The 25253-nt window shown below is 39.6% G+C and overlaps 3 protein-coding genes across 5 annotated transcripts; 1 reads left to right on the forward strand and 2 right to left on the reverse strand.

Annotated features, from left to right (window-relative positions):
• Nucleotides 1-410: 410 nt before the first annotated feature.
• Nucleotides 411-5766, reverse strand: LOC131471500 (xylose isomerase-like). Of its 2 annotated transcripts, none has more exons than XM_058648088.1 (14): nucleotides 5678-5766; nucleotides 4995-5071; nucleotides 4573-4645; nucleotides 3554-3666; nucleotides 3414-3439; nucleotides 3025-3162; nucleotides 2841-2950; nucleotides 2580-2675; nucleotides 2419-2502; nucleotides 2204-2330; nucleotides 1999-2104; nucleotides 1517-1693; nucleotides 1350-1424; nucleotides 411-532 (listed from the first exon to the last, which is right to left on the reverse strand). In XM_058648088.1, the coding sequence occupies exons 1-14, from the start codon at nucleotides 5703-5705 to the stop codon at nucleotides 449-451; spliced, it is 1314 nt and encodes a 437-aa protein (XP_058504071.1). In that variant the 5' UTR covers nucleotides 5706-5766; the 3' UTR covers nucleotides 411-448. The 2 variants fall into 2 exon arrangements, with proteins under 2 accessions (XP_058504071.1, XP_058504070.1); XM_058648087.1 differs by having other exon boundaries at nucleotides 1511-1693.
• Nucleotides 5767-6488: 722 nt separating this feature from the next.
• On the reverse strand, nucleotides 6489-19725 carry rnf144b (ring finger protein 144B). Of its 2 annotated transcripts, none has more exons than XM_058648760.1 (8): nucleotides 19474-19722; nucleotides 16791-17063; nucleotides 14995-15099; nucleotides 14112-14172; nucleotides 12230-12443; nucleotides 9541-9685; nucleotides 9342-9431; nucleotides 6489-7405 (listed from the first exon to the last, which is right to left on the reverse strand). In XM_058648760.1, the coding sequence occupies exons 2-8, from the start codon at nucleotides 16965-16967 to the stop codon at nucleotides 7235-7237; spliced, it is 963 nt and encodes a 320-aa protein (XP_058504743.1). In that variant the 5' UTR covers nucleotides 16968-17063; nucleotides 19474-19722; the 3' UTR covers nucleotides 6489-7234. The 2 variants fall into 2 exon arrangements, with proteins under 2 accessions (XP_058504743.1, XP_058504742.1); XM_058648759.1 differs by lacking the exon at nucleotides 6489-7405 and adding an exon at nucleotides 7414-8939 and having other exon boundaries at nucleotides 19474-19725.
• Nucleotides 19726-20767: 1042 nt separating this feature from the next.
• On the forward strand, nucleotides 20768-25243 carry si:dkey-29h14.10 (uncharacterized). Its single transcript, XM_058646882.1, has 5 exons — nucleotides 20768-21082; nucleotides 22725-22866; nucleotides 22989-23027; nucleotides 23231-23377; nucleotides 23572-25243. Exons 1-5 carry the CDS (start codon nucleotides 21059-21061, stop codon nucleotides 23769-23771), a joined length of 552 nt encoding a protein of 183 aa, XP_058502865.1. The 5' UTR covers nucleotides 20768-21058; the 3' UTR covers nucleotides 23772-25243.
• The last annotated feature ends 10 nt before the right edge of the window (nucleotides 25244-25253 follow it).

Here is a 25253-nt window from a genome sequence, read left to right on the forward strand (position 1 = left end):
TTGAAAATGTCACATACACCACATAGTACAGGATATACTATGTTACAAAAAGGAAACAGGCAGTATTTGTGATACATGTATTTATCTTTAAAATACAAAATGTTACTGTTTTTATTTGTATTTTGAGATGATGAAATATCTTCCTATTCTGTATCAAAATACGTCAGTGTTATGTATTTTTGTATTTTGAAAACAACTCTGGACTCTGGAACTGTTTCTGTAACTTTGCTGTACGAACTTCATACATGAGACAAGAGACCTGGCCAGAAAACATCAGCACATGAAAAGTAAGTCAATGGCATAGCGCCACCTGCTGGCAGCATGGCGGCACTATGCCATTGACTTAAAAGGCCCACACAATGCTGCTTGCAGCTTTATTAATATTGTTATTAAGTATACTGTACTACCACTGTGAGTGACGTCAATAGTTTATTAAGAAACTTTTTAGTTATATGTAGTGATTAAAGATGGATTCATATTTTTCTTGCTTCCCCGATGTGACGTTTGGTTCACCGTTCTGCTGGATGTAATCCTGAAATTAAAAAGGAAAGACCTTTAAAGTTTTGGGACCAAAGGGTTCTATTCAAATTGTTTTACATCACATTCTCTATATTTAATCATCTACACATCAAGACAGAGGCAATTATTGTACAAAAACATTTATATTTCATCAAACAAGTAGTGTAATGGTTTACAAGACTGCACTAAGTGAGACAAAGTTATGATCCAGACAAAACCGTGACTCATTAAAAGGAAAAGACAAAATAAATACAATTAAACTAGAACTAGCACTTAAGAGTGTTTTAATAGCACTTAAACATGCATTGTTTTATTTCTCAATTCACTGATGACTCACAAACAAATTTAATATTTTCAGTCCATAACTATACATATGAGTTGAAAAGTAGCATTCAGCCAAGTAACCTATTTGATATACTTGACATGTTTTATATATACAGTATTTTCTAATATATTTTACTATTGTTGATACTATTATACATACTATTATTATACTTTATAATTTTACTATTCAGCATCTTAAGAGTCGGAACCAAATGTCATTGCACTGTACACGTGTGTGTTTTGCAATGACAATGACGTCTATTCTATTCTAGTGGATTCTATTCTGTATAATTGGAGTTGTGGTAATCGATCTTCAGTCTGTGGAGCAGTACCACAGCGTATGAATGAAGTGGGCAGCTGTTATCTTTATATGACAAATACATTCTACAACTACAAATGTTATCCTCACATGTGAAGATATAAATCTTCCATCCAATCACACTGTCAAATAAGTTGTGGTCTTGATTTAAAATCTTTATCTGCAGTCCTCCATGTCTGACACTTACCTCCATGTCCTCTAAGGTGGCAGAGCCGTCCTCCACTTTCTGTCCAAGACCATGACTGAAGCTGGAGTATCGCTCCTGTTTAAAGGGACAGAGAACCAGTTATACACGGCAGAGTTACTGCACCTGCTGCGTTTAACTGTGGCTGCCGCATACACACATACCTTCACCTTATCAGTGATTATCCCGTCCTCTATGATGCGTACAGCATTCCTGAGGCCTCTTGCAAACGTGTCCATGGCTCCGATGTGAGCTATGAACAGGTCCTCCAGGTCTGTGGACTCTCTGCGCACCTTAGCGTCAAAGTTCAAGCCTCCTGGCTGCAGACCGCCTTGTTCAATTACAGTCTGGAATAGATGAGACACTGGAGGATAAGTGACAAATGCCTAATTACCCATAACCCTGAGCCACTGCTACAACAAAGAGTTGCCCCCTTATGGCCAGTCAAAACTTACAGGTTAAAGCCACTTTTGCAGGTGTTTGTTTTTGTTTTATCTCTAAAATAAACACAATTCACACGAACAAAACAGTAACCCAGTCTATCGCAGGGCCACGTAGCGACAAACAACCATCCACACATTGGGAGAACATTGATCTTTATCCAACAGTACTGCACTAACAACAACACCCAAAAATGAGTTATAAAGTTCACCTTCATGACCATGGTAGTGTTCCTGATGTCCATGGGGAACTGATCTGTGTCCCAGCCCAGGTCAGGAGAGCCAGTGTTTGCATCAACCGAACCCAGCATGCCAAACCTGTGCACGCGATTGGAAATAAGTGTAAAGTTTAAAGACACGGTGGGTGTGGGGAAAGAAAATGTCAGCAAGAAACATTTCTGTTTGCAGTCGTCTCACACAGACGCCATGACGACGTCATGTTCATAGGAGTGTCCTGCCAGCGTGGTGTGGTTGGGCTCAATATTCAACTTAAAGTGATTCTCCAGACCAAAATGCTTCAGGAATCCTATGACGCTCATAGCATCTATTTAAGGAAATGGTGACGCGTACAAATCAATCATTGTGACTCTGAGAAACACTTAATTAACATTTCTCGATAGTGACGGTCTTACCATAATCATACTGATGTCGGCATGGCTCCTTGGGCTTTGGCTCAATTAGAAACTGGCACTTGAATCCGATGTTCTCTTTATACTCTGTCGACAAATACACAAACATACAGTAAATGTGACGCACACTGTCTGACTGACTGGAATAAAACAAAAACACTTACTGACAGCCATTTTGAAGAAGTTGGCCATGGGCTTCAGTTCAGCAGCGACATCAGTGTTGTGCATGGACAGGAAACCTTCCCTTCCTCCCCAAAACACTGAGAAGAGCAGAAGTTATTCATCAGACTGAAAATCACACAATATGACAGGTTTGTTATTGCTGTTGACTAACTTAAAGAAGTCATTCTTGTGAGGAGGCCCCTCTCACGTCAGGGCCCCAAACAATTGCAACACGGCTGCGTGTAGATAAAACACCTTCATACCAAAGTTTTCGGCACCCAGCTTCTTGGCGATATCAAGTCCCTTTTTGAGCTGGGCGCCGGCGTAGGCCAGAACGTGACAGTCGGGGTTTGTGGCAGCGCCGTTCATGTACCTGCCACATGAAGATAGTATTATAATGGTCCTTTTTTTTTTGTTGTCTTCTAAAGATTAGTGAAAAATATTTACCTTGGGTGGGCAAAGAGGTTACAGGTGACCCAGAGCACTTTGACTCCAGTCTGCTTCTGCAGCTGAAGAGCCAGGTCAGTTATTTCATCCAGATTCATGTTGGACTCCTTCAGTGTGGAGCCCTCCGGAGCCATGTCCCTGTTGGAAACACAGAATTATTCACAATCACAAAATACAGTATCTTTAATAGGTTTTGTTCATTTAAAACGCAACCCCACCTGCAAAACACAGAAAATCTAACTAAATCAAGGTTTTTTTTACACAATAAAGATTATTTTTGATTATTTCATAACTAATTTGACTTAAATTTATTCAACTGCATTTAATGTTGTCTACATTGTCACACAGTATTCACACATGATAGAAAAAAAAGGATTTATTTTGATTACCTGTCATGAAATGTGTAATATTTAACCTGCAAAGACAAGCAGAGGTCACATTATAGGAAATATACCATAAGTGATCTTAATAATGAAGCTCTATGTGTACAGAGGTTACTTTGATTATTAAATAAGGTACATTTCCTCACACCAAGCTTGGTGAAAAACTCAAAAGCAGCACAGAGTCGCTTCTTGGCTGATTCCATCGGATTTCCTTTATTCCAGGGCCTGTGGAGAGTCTGGAACCCAAAAGGGTCAGCACCTGACAGAGAATATCATAGTTATAAAGTAAAGAAGCAACAACAACAACATGTGCACAGATTAAGCAAATTGGTAGGCTTATATTTTAAGTAGAATAATATAGAGATATAAGAAATACAGCCTTCACTTTGAGAAACTCTGAGAACATGTGAGAGAAAGTCATCAACGTCACATTAATTGCTGCATGACGACATTTGAACATCTTCAGATGTTTGTGTGTTTACTAGAAATGACAGTATTTTCATTACATATGGGATATTAAATCAATTGATGTGTCACTGACTTGTGATCAAGAAAGACGCCACTCTGTCCTTACTATGTGAAGCCATTTACAGACAAACTCGGCTAAAATAAACAAAAGATATTGGTCATTTAACAGAAGAATTGCATAACAAACTCTACACCTGCTTATGTCTATGACATTTTAAGAATATGTTTGCTGCTTTATCTCACCATGAAACAGAACAAACCTTTTCAGGTGTTTGTCTAACTGAGGTAAATAGATAGGATTTTAATCCCTGATGTCACAAGACATCACATCTGAAGTTAGTGATGGAGGCAACAGTTGATCACATCTCTGACATGTGTATGTAAAAATCACACGTTTGAGATGTTTCCAAACTTCAGTTTCCAGTCCAGATAAGACTGAGAACAGTGAGGAAAAGCATCAGAAAACAGTGGCGACTGGTGACATTATTTTGTGATATGTGCTATAACCACATGTCACCACTGGGAGACGCCAAAGGAAATATGTCACAGATTTCATTAGGTGTTCATTACTAAATGTGTCTTTGCTGGCAGCCATGTTATCAGTGTTGATAATGTGTCAATACCTGAATACAAGCATACTTCAAAGAAAACCTGAACTATTCATTTAATGGCAGATAATTGACAGTTGTTCCAGTACCAGTTCCACAGAAGGAGTGCCAGTAGCAGACTGAGAACCTCAGCCAGTCCTCCATCGTCCTGCCCATCAGCACCTGCACACATTATGATGCTGTTGTGTTTGTTTTGGATAAAATTTGACCAGTTTTTTTTATTTATTTATTTTTTTCAGATCTTTAAATCTTTGTAAAACTTGACAGAAACACAGCGAAGAGCAATGTAGGGCTTTTATTTTCTTGAAGGAAGTGACTTTGATGTTGACTTTTTGTCAATTGTATTCATTTTTTTCAATCCCAACTTCCTCTGTTGTTGTGGGAATGAGACCTGTATCTTACATCCACTGTCTGATGATCGATTAACACATTTATCTCTGGAAATTAGTAAAAAAAAAAATGCAAGACGAGCATGTGTGTGTGTGTGTGTGTGTGTGTGTGTCACACCCACCTCCTCTGCATTGTAGTGCTTGAAGCACATGACATCTCCTGGTCCAGCAGTGGGTTGATATGGGATCTTGGAGATGCCTGTGCAACACGTGACAAAACATCTCAATATGTATATTGATATATACAAACAATATGATACTGTATGATTAAAAGTATATGACTATGTAGAAGAAGGGATTTCAAATGAAATGATTATGTGAGCATAGAGAGACACTTTCAAACTTTCAAAATACTATACTACTATACATGCATGCGTCTGTAAGTAATCTTCTTGTTTTCTCAGTGAAGTCATTCAGGAAGTACTCTTAGGAGTATACTGAAAACAGGTTTGACACTTTGCATTAATGAAGCATTGAGTGAAACATTTAAACCACAACTAAAAAACCTTGTTTTGTCATTTCATGTAAACACAACAAACATCATTTTAAATTTAAAATAAATGATATTTGATGACATCTATATACTTAATATCCTCCTACGAAACATATGCTTTTTGTACATTCTTGGAGAAGGCCTACATGTAATACTTCCACCGACCACTAGTAGGTACACACTTGGAGAAGCTCTGCTCTGTTGTAACTCGCTTTACTAACAACACGTACAAACGCACATATATGTATATACACGCACAAACACCAAAGAGTGCATGCAACACTTTCAAATCCTTAAAATAACGTGATTTACCTGCAAAGAATTCCTCCTGCTCGCTCATTTTCTGGACACAAACTGGAGCGTCTCTGTCTCGAGCCCACGTCCTTCCTCCAAAACAAAGAGTGCAGTTCCCTCCTCACACACACGGTGTCGCTAAACCCCTTTTAAACCCAGACTCTGTCGCAGCAATATTTTAGATCCTTATAACAACAAGGTCTTTTAATAATCAAACATTAGCACTGTTCTCTCTGTACGTACAGTATTATTCTACCTTTCTCTGTATTTAAAATGTATGCAAATAATTATGAGGTAATCTTTTCTTTTTGTTGTACATTTTGATATTTAAATGATGATTTTCAGTGTTGTTAGCAATGAAAACCTAAATTTGATGAATATTGTGGTAGCTTATAATTCCATAAATGTTACTGTCATTTGTTATTTATCTGTCCAAAATGTGCTGTTTTGGCCAGGATTCTCTTGTTTCATATGCAGGGATACGTTCTTGGTCTGTACAAGTACTGTCTCTAATATATTGTTTACCACCAAATAATAATAAAAATCTACTTTAGTCAAGAAAACATATACGACAGCTGTGTTGAAATAAAAAAAAAGAAGTTTCTGATGTATGAGGGGTTGTTTCCTCATGCAAAATAGATTTGCCATTTAAAATGAAAAGAAAAGAAATGACCTTGTTTTATGTCTCTAGTGAGGGTGGATCATGTTTGACCCTGAGGACAAGGGGCACATCTAGGATGTGAAGACACGAGGAGGGTTAAGACTAAAGTGAAGGAAGGCAGTGAAATGATCAAATGTCCCCAGCAAACACAAAACTACCTGACACATGTCCAGTACAGTGTGTTTATTTCAATTACAATGGTGCTTTTTAGAAAATATCTGCTGCAGAAACACCAACAGAAATGTAGAAATGATAACAGCTCACTATACACACATAACCCATAAATACATATGAACACATTTTAGAAAAGTATACACATTTTCCTTTAGAGCCTTTGGTCTGGAACATATTCCGAAAAAAAGTCCTCTGTGCACCAATGGAGCCCTATTATACTTTATATATCAGTACAGAATATACAGTGCACACTTGATGCCTTTTTCCTTCTCCTTTTATGAAAGAATTACTTTTTTTTTGTATGAATTTATAACCCTGTGTGATCCCGGCACTCATTAATTTTCATACTGCTAAACGTTTTGCATAAGATAAAGATAGAATGGAAGGCAAAGCAAATGCGACCAAGCACCAGGCACTGTAGAGTGAGGCACTTGAGCACCTAACACCTCTGGTTTGGCATCATCACGTCTGGCACATGAAGGTAGCGTTAACTGCGTCTGTGTGTGTCTGTGTGTGTGACAGAGACATTGACAGGAAAAAGTGACACATTCTCCTTGCAACCTCTTTGCATCTGAAAACAATGTTGGCGAATGAATTACATTCAGTCTCCTCATAGTTCACTTCCACCATGGCCTACAGTCTGTTGAGCCAGGAAAACATGCTCCAATGTTCCAACTTTGTTGGTTTGTCTCAGGCTTCATACGAAGACCCTGGGTCCGAACCAGTGACAGACGGCACTGCTATGATGTAGACAAGTCTGGCTGGCTGAGGTCCTTCTTCCTCTTCTTCTTCTTCTTCTTCTTCCCTCTGCAGGGTTTGCAGACACAGCACAAGATGCAGGGAGACGCCAGCAGGAGGAGTGGCGATGTCACCAGAACAATGATGCTGACCCCCACCAAGATGCCCACCACCTGAGGGACAACACAACAACATTAGTACAAATCAATTATTTGTACTAACAATTACCAAATACAGACTCCCACACAGTTTTTTGTTTTATTTGGAAAATGTAGTGATTTCTTTTCATGGGGGCTTCTTGTGGTGTTTTGACTCACATCGCTGCTGTGTGAAACTGCGACGTGTGGTGACGTAAAATGAGTCACTCTGTGGGCAGCGCAGGAATGCCGCACTGAGAAACACAGGGAGCTGATAGGCTTGATCAGCCATGTGTGAACTCATTTGAACGTAAAAGACCTTTGTTTATACAGTATTTAACGGTCACACGCTTTAAGTGGAAGAACTGGGACCTGTGTAAAGCACTGACCTCGGCAGCATCCGACCTTTGTGGGAAAAAAACTAAAATGTCAACGTCAATAATGACAATTTATTGCAGAAAAACATTTGACAAATGTTTTAGCATATACACTAAAAGCCCTGCTGTAATTTATCTGTTAACATACTTTTGGCTATGCAGTCTTAACTTAAGTATGACAAAAAGAATTTGTGATGACCAAACTGTACCAGACCTATAGGGCAAAGGTGTAACCTCGTCTGCTCTGACCTGTTTTAAAGGGACAAAAGCACTGTTGTACTTCAACTCGGCACACGACCCACAATGAGGAGGTTCAGTGCAAACTCGATGCAAGTCATGAGTTAATGACCTTTGAACAAGGAAAAGTAGAAAGGAGGTGAGTTTGGTATTTGTTTTGCTGAATGGCCACCGTCATTAGAGGGCAGGAATTTGAGATTAGTGAGGAGATTAGTTTAGCTTAGTGTCTGATAAAGTATTATTTGGGCACAATGGTGGAAAACAAAGTCACTGTTAGCAAACAGAAACAGGTGGAGGCAAGAAGCATTTATCCCTGCTTTTACATGGGTTTTCAGTCATACTCTGCCCTGTTTGCATCCATGTCACTTTACCGTTTTCTCCCTTTGTCTTTGACACTAAGAATGAATCACAATATCCAAACACTGCTATCCTGAGAAACACAGAGAGAGTCATGTGGAGCTGATAGGCTTAATTAGCATTGTGTGAACTCATTTGACAGTAGTTTGAATACATGTGTTTATATTTAAAGGTTATGCACGACAGTTTAAATTTATGTGGCACAGGATGAGCGACAGTCAGTGCAGTGGCTCAAAACAGACTAAAACACATCATTAAGGGTGAGACAGGCTATGTAGACCTGCTCTAAATATAATTCATCCTACACAGTCTACACCGTCTCCAAATGTCTCCTACAAAGGAGGCCTCGTCTGACTTTTATGCAGCTGTTATGGTCCCATGTCTCACCCCGTGTGCTTTGTGTCTTTGACCCATTTAATTTATGTCAAAGAAGGATGTAGCAGTCCTTTTCCAAGGACTGACTGTCCAGACTTTCTTGTCTTCTCCCTATCATGTGGCTCCGTACAGTTTGAACATGATTCCGCCCTCGAGGACGGGGCCCGATTATGAGAGTCAGCTGTCCCATCATCATTCAGCGAGCCACATGCCTCTCTGCTGATCTGTGTGAAATTATTTGTGAATTTGTGAATTAGACAAACTATTGATAGTTGCTTAGATCTAATAACTGATTTCTGCCATTTTTGCACACACGTATGTGTCTTTTTATATTTAGTTACACTCATATTTTGGTTTAATAGGTGAGAGAAGCTAGACTTTTGTTTTTCAATTTATACAGACTGTTTCTAGAGTTCTCTTTTGGTATGCTTATTCAATGTTATAAACATCTCCCATCTGTCCTGTTCCTGAACTTTAGTTATTGCCATGAGTGATTTATTGCCTTCCTGATAATAAACAAACAGATTACCATTTTCCATCTGGTGTCATGCTGCTTTCCTGTACCCACGTGAGCCGGGGTCATAACTCAGCTTATATCTGCTCTGCTCTCTGCTGAGGGCCCTCACCTGTGTTCTGTTCCACATCACAGATGCCCTGGAGTGTCCCAGCTTGTTTCTGCACGGCCCCTTGTCATAATGTCTCAGGAAGATGTCACCCTGCATTTACAGAGCAACAGAGGATGAGACACAAACTTCACCGATCACCACAATAACAAACAGAGGCGGAACATGGTGGCTGAGATGTGTCTTGAACTAGGTCACTCACGTCCAGATTCTGCAGACAGTACCAGCAGAAGGTGTGTTTGCAGCTCTTACACAGCATCTGAGCACAGCCCTGGTTCCTCTCAATGTAGATACCACACATGGGACACTGTTTGATGGGCGTGTCGGAGTGGCTGTCGGAGCGGGCCCTACGGATGAAGACAGACATATATGCAGTTTCTGAGAGTTTGAAGCCACGAAAGTCTCCAGGCAGCATGTGAAGCCTTTATTTAGCAGCAGAGCACAGTGGGGTTAATTATTTTTGGGAGGCAAAGGACATGTAAAGTAAACATTCTAATTTAGGACCAACGCGACTACTAACAACCACAAAGTTTCCATTCTACAGTCACAAGGAAATCTCATCATCAGACACATGAACACGACTTTAATGTCATAAGCTGGTTGTCATCAACATCATCTCTGACTGCCTGATCCAACAGTCACTGTCCATTTTTAGTGTTTCTAGTTTCTAGTTCTAACTTTGTTTGTGCTTGACGGGTTGTTTTCAAGTGGCCTCGCCCTTCTAACTGAAACCTGTTGCACCTGGAAACCGTGATGAGTACAGAGAGAAGGAATTCACTGTAAGCTGTTACTACACAGGACATCTTTCATTCACTTGGATCACCTGCCAGCACAAAAGCACTAATTAGAGCAGCAGTTTTTCAGGCCCAATTGTGAGTGGTTTCTTTTGGCAAAACCACAAAAATGCCATGAAGATGTAGAAAAGCACAAACAAATTATTTTGAGTCGACTCACAGAAGCAAAAATCTGTTAACTGCAGCAGATTTAGCTTCTGTGGCGACTGAAAATAATGAGAGTGGAGCAGAAAGGTGAGTTGCCTCAGGCCATTTTGTAGAAATGACCAACCCGTCCTAAACAGAAAGTGATAAACACGAACATAATGTCAAACTGAAACATTCAGTGAAACCAAAATGCCAGCTGGGTGTGATTATTTGGCTAAAAGGCTTGATAGATCCTTATCGCAGTAATAACATAGCTGGTGTTATTATAAAACTTGCCGAACTAGCCTAAAACCTCCACAGCTGAGTTTCACAAAGGGACTTTAAACTCCTTACCAGAGTGATAGTAAAATCACAGCTACAATAACATTAGGTCTCACTCATCACACACTGTATGTAGTTTTTACACAGATTCACCACTGTTTTCTTAGATGCAAAAAATGCAATATACTGCCCATAAGTATGTCTTTTTAAGCATATATTTGCTTTAAAGTCAAATGTGGTTTCCGTATCCTTAGATGTGATTTCTGTTCTGAGGCAAGAGCCTCGCTTACCCTAACCAATGTCTTGCACTGCCATGTTTTTACAGAGGCTTAAACGTTGAACATATTTTTGAATAGAATCTTACTACACAAAGAAGAAGAAGATCATCTGTGGTATGCAAAGGTCAACTTAATTCCTGATGCACTTGGTAACGGGAGGCGTGAGAGAGGAGTTCTATGTTTGTTAATCTCTGGACCTTAAATCCCCTTATTTTATTATTATTGTACAAATAAATTGTGTTTTCTACAGCTTAGTTAAAAAACTTTCTTAAAAACAAACCTGAGGGGGAAAAAAACAGCCAGATGTTGATGAATGAAGCTCATTGTTTTTGTTGACTCTTCAGTTGAAAGACAAATTCCCCTCTCTCTCTCTCTCTCTCTTTTATTTTACCAGCACCTGGTCCATCGCAGCCCACTGCAGAGAGCACACCGCTGCTAAACTACCCAGTGAACAATCTCCTTCTGTACAGACGAGAGGATTAACTGGCTGAGTGCCCATCCTTCACCTCCTTTTGGCACAGAGACACTGGAAATCAAGCACAACTCAGCGACTCTCCAGTGACATCAGTCAGTGTGTTCAGGGCAGCACCACAGTAATGGGGCTGTACAACAGGGACTACACACAGAGCACAGGCTATTATTCCTGCAATAATGTTTACATTCAGCTCACAGTCACTGCTGGGACATGAAGAAAACGTCGCTTCTATGATCCACCCACTGTAAATATAACATAACATAATGAGTCCCATTTGATTCTTTTTTTTTTTTACTTTAAAGCTGAAGTGCCTAACTTTTAATCATAAATTAAACATTCAAACAACTGTCAAAGAGTTCACAATGTTGATTAAGTGTATCAGCTCCACATGACTATCTCTGCCTTTCTCAGTATAGCAGTGTTTAGATCTCATGGCAACATTACACTAGTAAAGCGAGACAGCTGCAAGCAGGTTGGAATATGACACAAAAACACAAAGAAGTGCCCACAAAAGGTTTCAGAAGTGAATTCTACAGCTCAAAAACCTGATTGTTATGCAGTTTGACCAGACAAATGCTTCTTGTGCCCATCCATCCACCCCCTGGGCTGACACTGTATCCCTAGGTCTGGTATTATTGCTTGACATTTTCAGATGAAGGACACACCAAATAATAATAATGTCAACAAAAACAAACATCACCAAAAGTTGAATACTGCAGTTATAAATGGAAGTGTGAGATTTTCCCTTACTGTGTTTTCAATTGAATTTCAAACACACAGTTAAAAATTGAGCAGTTACTAAAACCAATTATGGCCAACATGATTCATATACCATGGTAAAAAGGTAGACACACCCAGTCTGATCTCACACATTTACTCTCATCTGGCTCAGACTCTGTGGCTGCAGGCGGCTGACCAAACAGCGAGCTGACTGACCTGCTTTCAGTAGGGGGTGAGGTTGACATCATGGGCTGGCGTTCAGGGCAGGTATGGCTGTCCTGCCAGAGCCCTCTGCACCCAGAGCAGAAGACGGTGTGACAGGTGAGGCAGGACACGGCCGTGGGCTGGCCCTCAGTGTTGGGCTCCACACTGCACACCGCCTGGCAGTCGATCACTGGGCACCAGGCTTTACTGGGGTCCAACTTCACCCCTGCAGACAGCAGAGAGCAGAGATATTACACACTGCATACAGTAAATGCATGTGTTGTAACTGTATAGTCAATTAATGTCAAATAATAAGGAATTTGACCAGTTCTTTTCATGGACATGGATGTTCAGGAACTAAAAGAATAAGCTTGATTCCAATACTAAGCATGAAATGTATCAGTGATTTGGCCACAACTTTACAGAAAAATAAGACCTGCAAGATAAAGAGCGTATCTGTGTTGACAGAGTTGAAGATGAAGCACAGCAGTTATTTGAGCCTTATCGTGCACTCACTCACAAGATGGAATAATCACATGAATGAGTTACTGACTGGCAACATTCACATGTAGGATACACTGAAAATGTCTGTACATGCATTGTAGAGTCATACACACCATATCATTGTGGCAGATAAACAGCTGTGTCAGTGATGCAAAAACTATGGCCCGCAGCAAATTCCTAAATTATAATAGAATATAGCCCGCACATGAAGCTTGGCTTGACTTTAGTGTACCTTTAAGTTTTCAACACTGGGTCCTACAGTTAAATCCCAGTCCCCTTATTTTCCCCCCCTTCATACAGGCCTGTGACGATGGATCACTATCCTGACAAAGAGGCAATCTGAGGCAACTGTTTTGAGAATGAGCAGTACTTTCCACCCTTTTCTAACAAAATAAATGGAAAGATATTATTTAAGTTTTTTAGTTATCAAAAAAATTAACCTACATTTGATTGATTTTGATAACTTTAATACACTAGATTTGAAGAGATATACTACCTCTGCTACAGCTAGTGGAAGCTCAGTGAGTGATGTTTTAAACTGGTTATGTATACAAATACCAGAAAGAGATGGATGTAAAGGTGTTGTTTTAATATTTTAACATAAAAAAAGCATCAGAATGAAAACTTTAAGACTACAGTCCAAAAAAGATGCAGTGTTAGCATGCTAAACATTGCTAAAAGAAACATAAAGTGTCTTCAGAAACATGATAGCAGAGGCACAACAAAGCATTTCTTTATAATATTATTATTACTATTATTATAATAATAATAATAATAATAATAATAATAATAATAATAAGTTGTTATTATTATTGTTATTATTATTATAACCCAAAAGCAACCGCATTTAATTTTCAGTGGCAAACACATAACAAAATACTTGAAGGGAAACACTGGTGCAAAAACACAGCTTGTACTTTGAACGTCTTTTATATACTCCAAATATTGATCCTTATGATTTATGGCTTTATAAACAATAACTTATTGACTCTTATTGAAGCTTATAGTTATTGTGCAACTGGAAAGGCCAAATATAGCTGCAAGGCAAACTCGCCTTTGTAAAGGTCAACAGATAACCACTTCATTTGCCTTCAAAAACACATCATTATACACAGGACAATATCAGTTACACATAGGGTGCATGAGTGACTTGCAAATAAAAGGCTCAATACTTATTTTTTTATAAGAATAATATGGGTCTCTTTGTTATTGAATTCAAATGTATTATTATTAGAGCCTCAGTTTCAGTAACCTCCTGGATAATACTGATCCTGGTCCCACAATAACCCAGGCATGTGAAGCTCAGCATGCTGTGGGGCTAGTGTAATGCCTCCAGCTGTGGTGTGACCTGAAATAGCCCACTGTCTGTCACCAGCCAACAGCAACGTACCTCTCTCAAACTTCAGCCTCTGAAAAAGCTCCACCTGATCAGCTGCAGCAAGGCTGGATATCTGCAATCAGCCGGCAAACAAAGAGGCATCAGTCAAATTTCATTCTGGCAATCAAATGTTGTGTTTATGCACTCATATGGATATTTAAATATATGGGTTTTCATACAACTGTATTGCAATTCTTATAGATTTTAAGACTGTATGTATTCCCTAATGTATAAATGGAGGCTATTTCACTTGTTTGTAATGCTTCATAGATAATCAAAAATAAAGTGGTCACATAGCAACTGCAAACTGCTGCATAAAGACACAGAAGAAAAAAACAAAAAGGTAGACAGTTATTTAGTTCCAATACTGAAATATTGAAACTGCAGTCTGTGCTAGCTCCCCTAAGCAACACAGAATCACATTTACACTCAAATCCATTACAATTCAGATTGAGAGCCTATGGGCACTTTAAAGAAAAGGTTTTTAAGGCCATTATATAGATGTTTGGCAAGAGATGTGTCACAAAATGAGGAACTGAGGAGCAGAATTTCCATTTGTTTCCAACTGTCGGGCATATACAGTATGATGTCCAGCCGATGGCATTTCACTTTCAGTCTGGCAGCTGACATTGCCACATTTTGCTCTGCACAGTCGAGAATTTCCTCTAAAATGTTGTTAAGCAAGGGTACACAGGATTTACACAACACTTGGAGTTAATCCAATATTCACTATTTAAAGACCAATCATCAGTGTCATCTTAAGAAATTACCTATTACCTAAATATTTGCCTGTGACTGGTTTTCCGCTGGAAAATCAACATTATTTTTGTATTTTACAGGGTATGCAGACTCCTCCTCATGACCTACATATCATCAGTTTTCAACAGGAATATACCTCAGAGTCCAACAGCACGCCAGACTTTTGGCAGGCCATGTCTGGGCAGGTGATGGGTGCCCCCCCGCCCTCCATGATGGCAAGCACAACATACTGCTGCAAACACTGGGGAGAGAAACAGCACAGTGCCATTAGTCTGGATATTGAATGGAGGCAATTGCAGTGTAATACATCGCGCACAATCCGAGGCCTTGCAAAAAAGCAATACATCTAACAGCACAGCTCACAGTTTATCTGGATGAAAAACCAATATAAACCATGTGTCACGTCAAAATATTGAAATCCACCAGTGAAAATTGAGATGTTGTGCAAATTGAGCAAAAATAAATGACCACACAAAGAAGGATTTCTAATCTGCACTCTCACGTCATAAGTCATTAGTTACCGTAGCAATGAATAATGGAAGAGTAGGAGGAACTATGCAAACATTGCGCAAAGGCTGACTGTTTGGAGGAACAGAAACTCAAAACAATAAAATGTTACTATTCTGTGGAAGATAAAAAATAGGTGTGTGATATAGCTCTAAACTCTTTTGTAAATGCAAATGTGTTGTGTTCATCATGTGCTTTCCCATGAAACAAGATTTACCGTTTATCCCCAAAAAAAACAAAAAACAGAGCTAGAATAAACACAAACACACTCTCACACAAGCTATAGTCTGTGCTGGTGAACAGAGCTGGAGGAGGTTTATACAGCACGGTCCAGCTGATAAGTAGAGTTTACAGGGCCTGTTCTTTCCCGTGACACAGTGCATGTTTGTGCTCTATCTGTGTGACCCTGTGCTTGCAACATTGACAATTTAGCTCACACAGACAAAGATTAACACCTGCCACTATCTGACAACCTTTGTGTGTCGGGGAATAACATCAACAGCTCGACGTTTGCCACACACATGCACGTACTGGACAGGTACACTGTACTAGCAGATCTTTATAGTGCACTTCAGTCATAGATAATCATCAGGGATGAGTGGATTCTGCTGTATATTCAGTGTCGAAAGTGTGCGGTGCGATACTGGATCAGATATCAGACAAAGAAAACAGTAACATCCCATACAATAAATGCTTCAGTGAACACGACATGCTGTAAATGTATCTGCCATACAGATAGGACTTTTATGTTTCTGAAATGTTTTGAATATAGCTATGTGGTAAATGCATTAGTACAAATGACTGATTATCAGAGAAGTTGTTTTAAAGTGGTACAAGACTACATAGTAGTGATATCTGGTACTGTTAGGTTTGTGATATCATTACCATACCTGAAGCAAAAAAGTGGTTTCTAGCCATTCTTAATAATTATATTAAATTATAAGTTAAACAAAAAAAATCCAGTGTTTGGTAAATAAAAGTATAAACAGCTTGAAAGAATCACAAAAAATGGAGGCGATTCATGGAAAGTAAATGTTTAGTCAGTCCTGTGTCCAGACTGTTTCATTTCACCACAACTGTACTGTGCAAGATTTCCCAATGAAATGACCTATTTTGGGATTCTAAAGCAGGAAGTTGAGAAACGTCCCATTTCAAGTAAATCAAATGATGGACATTTGCCAAAATGACCAAAAACAACAAAAAAACATTGAGTTTGTGGAATTTTCAGTATTCCACTCAAGTATGAGTAATGTAAGTAGAGGATAAACACTTTTTCTTCTTCCTCTAAATATAACCTGGAGGTCATCTGTTCTGTTGCAGTCACAGAAATGTACTGGTTTGAGTCCCATCACAGCTGATGAGTCCTTGTATTGAAGCATTATCTACTAAAAACGTCTTCAGTGAAGTGGACATGTCTCTACTTACAGCTGTGCAGAAGCTGCAGTCGCAGCTCTGCAGCTGGTTGGAGGCTGCAGATGGCTGCTCACTGAGACACAGCTTGCAGAAGACCTCACGCCCTGGCTGGGAGTCAATGCCTGCCTTAGGGGTCCCAGGTTCTGAATCCCTGGCTTCCGGGCTCAGGGTGGGACTCCCGCTGGCCATGAGGGGGGCGAGGCAGGCGGGGAAGGAAGCAAGAAGGAATCAGGCTGCTCCTAGTCCTTCTGCTCAGGACAGAGAATGGCTACAGCCTCCATATTCCTGAAAGGAAAAAAACACACAGGGTCAAGCATTGAGCTTATTATTTTTCCACACAGTTTGACCGGGCCTTAAGATAACACTGCACCATTAATATTTGTTATTCCGTCAGGTGACTGGTGTGCCAACAGTGATGACTTTACCCGTCACTGAAACACTACACTGTCATTGTCTTGTTGCTTACGATATGAATTAGTCACTGTTGGTGTGGTGGTGTGGCACACAAAGCAAAAATATAATTATGGGTAATTACTGCAAGTATTACCGATAACTCAAAAAGTCTGTACAAAATGGATGCCTTTTTTAGGGCACAAGTCCCAGGTCTGTGTTTTCCCCGTGCAGACAGAATTCACACGGTAAATTCAGCCTTTCAGATCTGTAATTCAAGCTAATGTAAACATGCTTACAATCATTTTTACCATGCAGTCAGTCACCAAACACTACAATGTTGGTTTGGCAAGAATTAATCAAAGTATTGAACAAATTTACATTTAAGTCTAAACTTTGACCAATAGGTACACAGTAGAGGTTGACTGATTATTCACTTTAGCCAATTTATCGGTACCAATTTTACAACCTATGGGTATGGGCGGTAGGGGTGGGTCAAAATATAGATTTGGTGACATATCGTCGTCTTTCCTTGTGCAAAACAATGATCGATATGCTTAATTAAGGCGCTCTAAAGTAAACAGAAACAGTTCCTGCCAGTTTCACTCCCTGGACGATGCGATACAATACGTGGCCATGGTTGCAACTGTCTAACAGCACATTTAGCACAAATTATGGGTCAACAGCCATATTTACTCATTTAAAGGCCACTTTTGCTGTGTGATTTTTCTCCTGATGCCACTGCAAGTGTACTAGATATTTCAGGTTCAAGTGTGTCCCATGGTTAAGAAACCCTTAAAAGAGATGTTGTGCAAACAGCTGTTTAATGGGATCACTAAGCTATAATGTAATCCGTGACTTCCACATTTGATAATCAGACTGTGAACAAATAATCACATTATGCTCTACTTAAATATTTTAGGGCAGCAGGACCAGAGATTTAATCTGGTGACCAAACCTAAAAAATCATGCACTGAATTGTTGATTTTGGCTGTCCAAGAAAACCTAAAAGTGTGGGAAATAGTAACATCATAATCTTGGATTTGTGACTAATGGATAACCTGTGGATAACAGTGGCTGTGCACAGAACAGGTCACACAGTAAACAGTGCTGTTAAAAAAACAAACTCTCCAGCTGCTGAAATCACACATGATTCCACACATAATTGTCTCCATTTCAGCAGAGTGTTAATGTCGGCCACTGTAAACTTAGAGGCAGCTCGATCAATACAGCCAAAACCATGACCACAAATGTCCTGAATTTTTTTAATGAGTGCTCTATTATTGTGAACTGGTATCGACCCATGGTGGCACACATGCAGACACCATCACTGACAGTGGAGCTTGTGCAGCACACTGCTATTTGTGCACAGTCATGGTGGATCCTGCGTAGCTGCACCAAACATCATCTGTTAGGGTAGGTTTGAATTATACGAGTAACAATTGATCAGTTAGTTATACGCTGGTGTTTTACCTAAGCAATATGGCATCATCACCTATAGGATATGATGACGATATTAAGAAGTTTAAACTTTCATTTAAAGACCTCACTATTCGTACTGGCCTTTCAAAAGAAAACTGCAGTCCCTGCCCAGTCTGCATTATAACTGCTGGGTCAAGTCATCAGTAAAAAACTGTGTGTATCAACGGTTTCTTTTAGGTGTGGATCTGAACATTCAGGGATTAGCAGGCCAGTCGTCACAGACCCTTCCTATCATGCATGTGCCTGCTCAATAGCTGCTGCGTTTACACAGACTGCCACTGTGGAGGAGGCAGCTGCATGGTGTATACCACCAATTATACAGTAAATGCATCATTTACACAGCTGAGCTGCAGTCACTTTTTGTGGGGGGTTGTGCTCAGTTAACTTGTGTGTTTTCAGGGAGCGAGTGTGAAAAAGCAGCAGATTATGTGAGTGAGTGAGTGAGTGTGTGTGGGGAAAAATGCAAACCCTTCATTGAGTGTAAATGAGGTGGCAGACACTGAAATACATGCGCGTGTTATTGTTAAAATTCTGTTTAAAGGACTGTAATATGAGCATATGCAATTAACCCTCAGGTTATTGTGACAAATGTAATAGCAGTGTGCTATAGAGCAATTAAAAAAACAACACAGAATAGAATAGAATAGAATAGAATAGAATAGAACAGAGCCCCATGGTTGAAATGGGTTGTTATAGCAATTGGACAGTAAACTAGGTATAAATACATAAGATACATGTAAGACGCATACTACTTCGTGCAGGGTATGTGTGTGTGTGTGTGTGTGTGTGTGTGCTGCAGACAAAAGCAGAGAGGGAGACCTACCTTGTCTGTGCTGGACCACAGCTTGTAGGAGCTTCCTGAATCCAAAGCCACAGCCGCAGTTCACACACACACACTCTCACACACACACGCACACGTGTGTTGTCGATACAGTCTGCCCTTTCACGACACTGCCCACGCTCACAGAAACACGACAACCACGTTTAAATGTCCTGCTCGTAGCTGTTGTGCGTGTCCCGTGTATGACTGTGTTATGTTTCCATCCAGGAAGCTGATGGTTATGCCAGCACTCCTACACAGATTTTCGGCTCTCGAGTGCCCCCGCTGGTCACTTGCTGAAAATCATGTCGCGTTCAGATGCAGTGGGAATCTGGGCGCCCTCTGCCTCCAGAACCCCAGAATATATATGTATAGATATACTGTACATATATATCTATACATACATATATATATATATAGATAGATAGAGATATATCTATCTCTATCTATATATATAATTATAATGTATCTGTAATGGTTAGTATACCAGTATGTAGAAGCACTTTAACAGAAATTATATTTTTAATGCCGCAATATAATTATTATTTTTATCCATGAATTTTCAAATGTACAAAACAACAGACAAAATAGTAACATGATTATTATGTATTGATTAAGATGTCAAATAATAGTTATTTACTTGCTTTCCTGAACAGAAAAGTTAGTTTTGGTTGTTGAATGTTATGCTTGATTAATTTCTCAGAGAATAAGTCCAGTGAGCCGACTCAAATGCGGGTGTAATTTTTTTATTTATTTTTTTTTACCGTTAAGCACATTTTTTAACAATTTCTAAGAAAAAATATTTATGTTTTGATTATTCTCATTTTATGTGCCACTGGTATAGATGTAGTGTCTGTCATGATAGAGATGATGGGACTCTTTGTGAAACCTGTGAAGCAGAACTAACAAAGTAAACAGGAAGTGAGTCATTTTAACACAGGCATGGGGAAAAAAGAAAAAGAGAAATGTTTGTTGTTTTTAAATTGAAACCACAAAAGTATCACTATATATATATTATACTATAGGATTGTGGGCATTATTATACTGTATGTTTCCATGTATCCACCCTTACTGCTATGAAAAGAGAGTCTTATAATTTACCTTTCACAAAGGTTTTCAGTGCTGGTGGATAAACATTTTGTAATTTAGATAATTTTTTTATCTATTTCAATCGGGTATATATGAACAAGTAAATATTAGTGCAGATCTGGATCTGGAGATTTTTTCTAATCGAAAATAAATATTTTTTGTTATTTATTCAGTAAGAGAAACAAACTTGTTTGCCTCAGAACATGTGAAATCACGCTCAGGACCCTCCCAGTCACACAGGGTGCAACAGCAACAGCAGCAGCAGCGGCTTTGTTAGTGAGAATTTACCACCATCCCCCGCCCATTCTCTCTCTCTCTCTCTCTGTCTACACACTCATGGAATTCCCAAACTCAAGTGCGCATGTGCTTTTCTGACCAAGGATTGTTCTGAAAAATTCTATAACAGTTGCTGTTAGGAGGATAATCTTTCATATTTCTGCCACATGAGTAACAGACACTTCAATCCCCAGGCTTTAAGTCTTTTGTAAAATTCACGGTGATGAAAGAAGAACCACTGAATAAGGTAAGGGTTTCTCTCTCTCTCTCTCTCTCTCTTATGCTCTATAATAGTATCTCTACATTTTACATACAAATGTCTTTTGTGCCATTAATATAAAAGTAATGTGCCCTTATATTTTGACTTCAGCCTCATGTGTTCCCAGTTACACTAATTCATTTAATGTTTCTCCTACTGTAACATACAGAACATATTTGTATTCTGCTTATAAATGGTAATTGCTGCAAGGTGGTAACAGTGGTAAAAAGTGTGCTAAATTATTGAGAAAATATACTTGGGTTTTGTGACAAAACATTTGGTCAAAACAACAAAATCGCACCCATCCCCCTTACAAGTTCCGTTTGTTGTGGGTTGTGGTTAAAAAAAAAAAAGTTCCATATAAGTGAGACAAAGCAGCATGTGAGACAAAATCCTGTGACCTAGAAAAACAGAAGAAATTTCCCTCAAGCATTTAGTGCAGCAAAGGTGGTAAACCCCTGGTCCTCTCCCTCTCCCTCTCCTTCCGTTTCCGGCAAGTGTGTATCAAGGATTAGATTTGGTCATACAGGATTAAATAGTAATATGCAATATGACACAATACAAGCAGATGTAATCACTGTGGGCAGGAGGAAACAGTTCAGCATGTTCTAACTCAGTGTAATAAATATCAAAGAGAAAGAGAAATTATGATCCAAAAGTTAAGAGACATTGAAATAGAGTTTGATATGCATATATGGTGGAGAGGGGACATAAATGGCCCTTTTCATACTCAAAGCTGAAGACCCATGTCCTAGATGTATGTGTCTCAAAGGTCCACAGAGATCAAGGAGGTGGTAGATATTAATGCTGTACTGCCTACAGTGGGCAGGCCACTGTGGGGGGCCGGGGTGCTGTGAGAGAGATTGTTTTTACAAGGTTTTTTTTCCGATGTCAAGAGTTTCTTATGAGATTTTTTTTTCTGAGGTCTGTTTTCCTGAGATATTTTTATGAGATTTTTGTACGAGATTTTTTTTATGCGATTTATTTTCTGGGATTACATTTTTTTATGAGATTTTTTTTTTCAGAGTCTGTTTTTCTGAGATTTTTTTTAAGGTCTGTTTTAGGGAGAGGTCTGGTTGCCAATAACTTGATTGCCTCGACACAGCCTGACTGCTGCTGAGGAGAACTGAGAGGTTGGGGTACAACAATCAGAAGGTGTGGATCTCTCTGGCTCAACACCATTCTGCATGGGGCAATAGCTGCATACAGATACAGAGCACATCGGAATCCAGGGCAAGGGGAAGAGTGTAGGTTCTGCTTACAGATGGAAACTCTTCCACATTTATTTGTTCAGTGTCCTTGTTTAGCACAACGTTTTCACAGAATTGGGGAACCCTTTTCATATTCACTGTTTGTTTGTTTTTGGTCTCAAGTACTGCCCAAAGAAAAAGAGCTGTCAATACACAAGTCAACTATTGGTCTGGCACAGCCAAGATGGCCATCTGGCTGACGAGTGGAACCCTCTTACTATATAATGATGTTGAGAGTTTTTGTCACACATGGGCATTGGGTGGGGTTCTACGTTCTGTGGGGAGGAAAGGGGAGTTCATTTTAAATTTCTAAGGTTTTGTTTCCTGTTCAATTCATCTTGTGTTGAGTGACCCTATTAAGGGACTTCTCCTCTCCTCAGGTGATGACTGCCAAAGCCTCCATCATGCAGAGACTCAACCAGGCCGTGCAGGAGGTGGCGGAGAAGTGTTTCAGAAGAGCCTGCAAGCTGTTCTGCTGCCCGTTACGCATCCTGTCGTGTGAAGAGCTCGCCTTCTGCTCAGGTTTAACGGCACTTTCATTATAGTGCTTGCATGTCGTGGTCTCGTGTTCACCAGCTGTAGTGTAGCAAACAGCCTCAAATGTGCATTTTTCATTAGTAAATAGTCTTTTTTTTATTTTTCAGCTCAAAACCATCAGCAGACTGAGGACAAAACTACACAAGGTAATGACTTTCTGTCAACACAGTCAAGGTTTCAATTCCTCCTCAGTAAACTTGAACAGTGTCTTTGCAGTAGGTCCCTCATATGTTCAGAAATTCTGTGGTGGGGACACGTCTCTATTGCATCACCCTGGAACAACAACTTCCCTTTCTCAAATTCTGTTCTTTTTTTCCCTCCCTCCCTCCCTCGCCTGCTGATACACCAGTGGCACTCCACAGTCCTCCGTCAACAATTTTGATTGTGAACATCAGCAACTCAACGCTGATCAACTGTGTCATCGGATACGACAACTACCCGTCTGCAGTGACAGAAAGTCAGCCTCTGATGCACGAACCTGACCACCTCGTTCCCAGTGAGTGAATAACATTCAGTATCAGAATAGGAAATCAGACAATATTGTACGTAATTGTGTAGTTGTACAGCAACTTGCAGCTGAAATTGATACTTGTTGTAGTTGTATCACACACACACACACACACACACACACACACACACACACAAGAGAATAAGAGAAATAAAAAAATTAATTTGTTCTTGTGTTAAAAGATGAGATGCGGTGCAGTGACAGCTGTGGACACCAGAGGGCGCCAGAACCTCCTCCACCCCCTGCTCTGTGTCCACTCCCACCTGAAGAGACTCCGAGCATCAGCATCGTAGGCTCCAGTCTCAGCGGTGTCATCATCGGTGACAGTAACTACATGAATGTTGAATACACGAGTGAGGCTTTGACAACCACACAGAGCTGAGAGAGACACACACACACACACACACACACACACACACACACACACACACACACAGAAGAGGATTAGGGCCACATATTCATTTGTTTTTGGAAACCAACTTTATAAAATAAAAAAAGTCAGAATTCTAAGGGAAAAAAGTCAGAATTCTGACTTCTGAGATGGATTTTTTCTTTTTATGTTTGGCCCTAATCCTCTTCCGTACACACGGTCTGGTTTCCATGGCTTCAGAGGATATCACATTGAATTTCCTTCAGACTTACTCTAACCATAGCCATAACTACTACTGGCCTAATCCTAACCCTTAACCTCATCCTTAGTTTAAAACATGTCTTCACCTTAAAAAGCAGGATTTCATGTCATGGAGACTTGATTTTTGTCCCCATAAGGAAGACAAGTCCCCACAACATGAGCAATACCTGGACCACACACACACACACACACACACACACACGTTGGCACAGCATTCATAGTGAGGACCCTTATAGACCTAATGCGTTCCCTATATAACTATATCCTTAACCCAAAATGTCTTCACTCCCTATGGTTTAACCGTTTCTTTTGGTCTCCACAAAGCTACACATACAAGAACGCACACTGCACCATCTGAAAACATGGGATGTTTGTGAGGATAAAAGAAGACTCAGTATGAAGGGAAACATCATGAGTTATTCTCCTGACCCTTTTTTTGTGTAGTTGTTTATTTTCTAACCACTGACTACTGACAACTGTTTTCCTTATACCTTATTGACCTCTAATGTGTCTATAAAATGTTGGACAGCAGTAAAAAGCTGATAGATTTGACAGACAAGTGGCTTATCATTTTGAAGTGACACCAGTGTATTGGTTTATCGTTATGACTAATGTGGAAAACATGACCAGAGGTCATTACAGTTGTTGTTGTTGGTTTTTTTTTAACCAGTGTCAGCTCACCAAGCTTTTTTTCTTTTGCAAAAATGAGTCCCTCCTGGTTTTGTAATGCCAAATCTTTTGCTCCTGCGTCAGACATGATGAGGACATTAACTTGGGAGTAGTGGGGAAAATTTCCCACATAGCTGTGACTACGTAGTAGTGACTCATCTGTTTGTAAGTACTTGATCTGTGTGTAATGTAGTTAGTGGCTGTAGAACGCATGGATTGTAAACTGTGTAAATGTGCAGATCAGCAGGACTGAAATACTGTGCATCTGTGACTGAAATCCTCATCAAGTAAAGATAAAGGTGTTTAAGTATGGCCAATGGTCATTTTACAGTAAACTACTTAGTAGTTTTTATTGTCTGAATTCCTTTTCATTGCTTTTTATTATTATGTTTTGTATTATTTATAATTATCTTATGAAACATGTGTTTTACCTTTTTGAGGTTATACTGCACACAGATCGATATGCTACCATTGTGTCTGTTGTCATAGGATGGTGAAAATGCATGAAGGAATATAATGAAAAACTGATTTGTGATCGTTTCTGAATTATTAAAAGTATGCTTT

Source organism: Solea solea, chromosome 13 (genome assembly GCF_958295425.1).
Source record: "Solea solea chromosome 13, fSolSol10.1, whole genome shotgun sequence".
Taxonomy (NCBI): domain Eukaryota; kingdom Metazoa; phylum Chordata; class Actinopteri; order Pleuronectiformes; family Soleidae; genus Solea; species Solea solea.